General features: G+C 40.8%; 1 protein-coding gene across 1 annotated transcript; it reads left to right on the forward strand.

The window, feature by feature from the left end:
- Positions 1-1379: 1379 nt before the first annotated feature.
- Rfpl4b (ret finger protein like 4B) lies at positions 1380-2195 on the forward strand. The gene has a single exon (XM_046429950.2). The coding sequence runs from the start codon at positions 1380-1382 to the stop codon at positions 2193-2195; it is 816 nt and encodes a 271-aa protein (XP_046285906.2).
- The last annotated feature ends 613 nt before the right edge of the window (positions 2196-2808 follow it).

Raw genomic sequence — 2808 nt, forward strand, 5'->3', positions numbered from 1 at the left:
TCTTTTTGGTAGAGTCCTTGGTTCACATCATCTCACAGGCACTGTTCAGTCTTGAGTAACTGTCTTTGGTCCAAAGACATGCTAGAGTTAATTCATGCAAAGACCAGCAACTATGGTGGTAGGGCCCAGCAAAATGCTATAGTATAGCATCAGGGATGCTGGGCTTTGGGAGCAGCCCAGTATCTTCTTTGTCATGGACATCCTTCTGTTTTGTGTTTAGGTGTTGTTATTTTTAGAAGAGTTGATGACAATTGAAAGAAAATTGACCACAACACTCAGAGCAACCAAGAGATCTTTATTGCAGCAGTGCAAAAAAGGAGAAAGAGAGAGAGCTGGGCAGGGGAAGGTTTTTATAGCCCTTCTTTTGTGCTGCGTAAGTCTAATAGCGTCTCTGGGTTTGCAAGCTGCCTTGTTGGCACAAGGCGGGTTAAGTGTTCAGCCTTGGGGGGGGGGGTTGAGTGTTCAGCCTTGAGCGGGAGCTTGAGCATTTGGACTTGATGCAAACAGGTGATAAAGAACCAGACAGAGGGGGTTTGAGTGGCTGGTCCTGCAGCTAATGTTTGTTTAGCTTGCCCTGCAGACAACTTAGTTCAGCCTGTCCTGGACCTAACAACAATGATTATATTTTAATATTCACATCCACTCAGGTCTTGATTAGTTTTCTAAGAATGCTTTAAAGCATTTCCCCTAATGAAACTTTGTCTTTAAAATTGATTCTATCTTGGGCATCTTATTCATTTTTCAGTGTATTTTGCTAGTTTTACTCACATGTGGTGATTTTCTTGAAAATTCTGAGACTTCCTTAGCCATGTTTTTGCAACTGCATTGGGATTGTCTTTACTTTTATGATTGGGTTTAGGCATAGAAATCCTTTTATTTTAATGTAAGGTAGCCCACAAAGGATTACTGATTAGGGTGAAGACTGCATTCCTACCTAGATTCTATTAAGGACCCAGTTCGGCTCAGCTCCCACAAGATGAAGCCTGAATCAGAGCAGAGAACACCTCACCTGGAACTCTCCAGACAAGATTAACTGTTGGTCTGAAAAGACCATTTCCACCATCTCATTTCTCTCTTGTGGTTACCTGGATTTTGGACAGTGTGATAGTTTTTATTACAGATGATTGCATTATTGTGATTATCTGACTTCATATAACTTCTATACATAAATTACAGAAAATATTTGTATTATTTAATTTTTTGGAAGTGCTGGGGGTTGATACCCAGTGCTTTGTGCATGAGAGGCAGGCACTCTACCAACTGAGATATATATATATACCAACTCCTCTCAGCCCTCTGTATTATTTAATTTTTGTATTAGGTTTAGACACATTACTGAAGATAAGAAAAGTTCACTGGACTGAATTCACCCCTGGACCATGGACAGAAGTTTGGAAGTGGAAATATTCTGCCCAATTTGCCTGGAATTGGTCTTCGATCCCATTTCTCTGTCCTGTTCACACATTTTCTGCTTTCATTGCATTCAAGATTGGCTGAGAATTAGAGAAGAATCAATCCTGACCTGCCCCTTGTGTCGAAGAGAAAACAAGAAACCTGTCAGGGAAGAGATGCATATTAGAACGCTGACACTATGGATCAGGCAGCATGGCTCATTCCTGGGGCAAAATCTCCTTTGGAGTACTGAGCTTCTGAGGTTCTGGGTGGATGTGACCTTGGATGCTGCCACCGCCAACTGCCTCCTTATACTCTCCAATGATCTAAAGACTGTCCACTGTGGGAAGATTTGCTACAACCTGGTGGAGTATCCCAAAAGATTCACTAGGCTTGCTTGTGTCCTGGGCTCCCCCTGCTTCTCCTCTGGACGCCATTACTGGGAAGTTGAAGTGGAACAAGGGACGGAGTGGGCCCTGGGTGTCTGCAAAGAGTTGGTGGAAAGAAAGAGGAGCATGAATTTATCCCCTGAGCATGGTTTCTGGATCATTAGCTTGAAGGCAGGAGAAATTCATGCTAGCTCGACGCAGGAAGGAATTCCTGCAAGTCCTGACCTTTGCCAAGTAGGAATTTTACTGGATGTGGAGATGGGAGAAATCAAATTTTTTAATGTTAAAAATGGTGACCTCATTTGTACAGCTCTTTTGTTCTCCATAGCTGTTTGGGAGCATTTGTGTCCATTCTTTTATCCCGAGTCACCAGCAGAACAGAATAGAGGCTCCCCATTGAGGATAGTCTCATAAGAAATTTACCCTTCTCACAAACTTTCTGAGATGAATGAGACCTTGGACTTGAAAAAGGTCACCATGACCAAGGAAGAGACAATTTGATAAAGTGTCAAGATTTGGTAGTTTCAAAAATAAATTTTGTAGCTCTTTCTGCTTTTTGATCATTATGTAAGCTGCTTACTTCTGCCACACTCTTCTGCCATGATGTTCTGCCTCACCTTGAGCCCCAGGAAATGGAGCTGGCTGTCTATGGACTGAGACCTCTGAAACCGTAAGTCCTCAAATAAAACTTTCCTCCTCTATAACATAAGTAAACAAACAAAAAATAATTATTTTTGTAGACTGTAGCAGAACCACAGACCAGTTTTTGATTTTTGTTTTGTAGTTTGATTTTTGGTGATATTTCTAGACTTTGTGACTGATTTTTTTTGTGTGTAGATTTTTAGTGGATTTTTTAAGACTATCTATGGTGTCTTCAGGAAAGTTATTAAATACAACTGACCTCAGTTTTCTAGTCTATGAATGGGCATATTTATATGTGTCAGGCAAATAACTCTGATGATTAGAAACATTACTGCATGTTTGTGTTCCAGTAAATAACAAATGAAGAATGCTAGATTTTAAGAAT

Source organism: Marmota monax, unplaced genomic scaffold, assembly GCF_021218885.2.
Source record: "Marmota monax isolate L192 unplaced genomic scaffold, Marmota_monax_Labrador192_F-V1.1 WCK01_AAM20220418_F8-fsc00276, whole genome shotgun sequence".
Classification (NCBI taxonomy): domain Eukaryota; kingdom Metazoa; phylum Chordata; class Mammalia; order Rodentia; family Sciuridae; genus Marmota; species Marmota monax.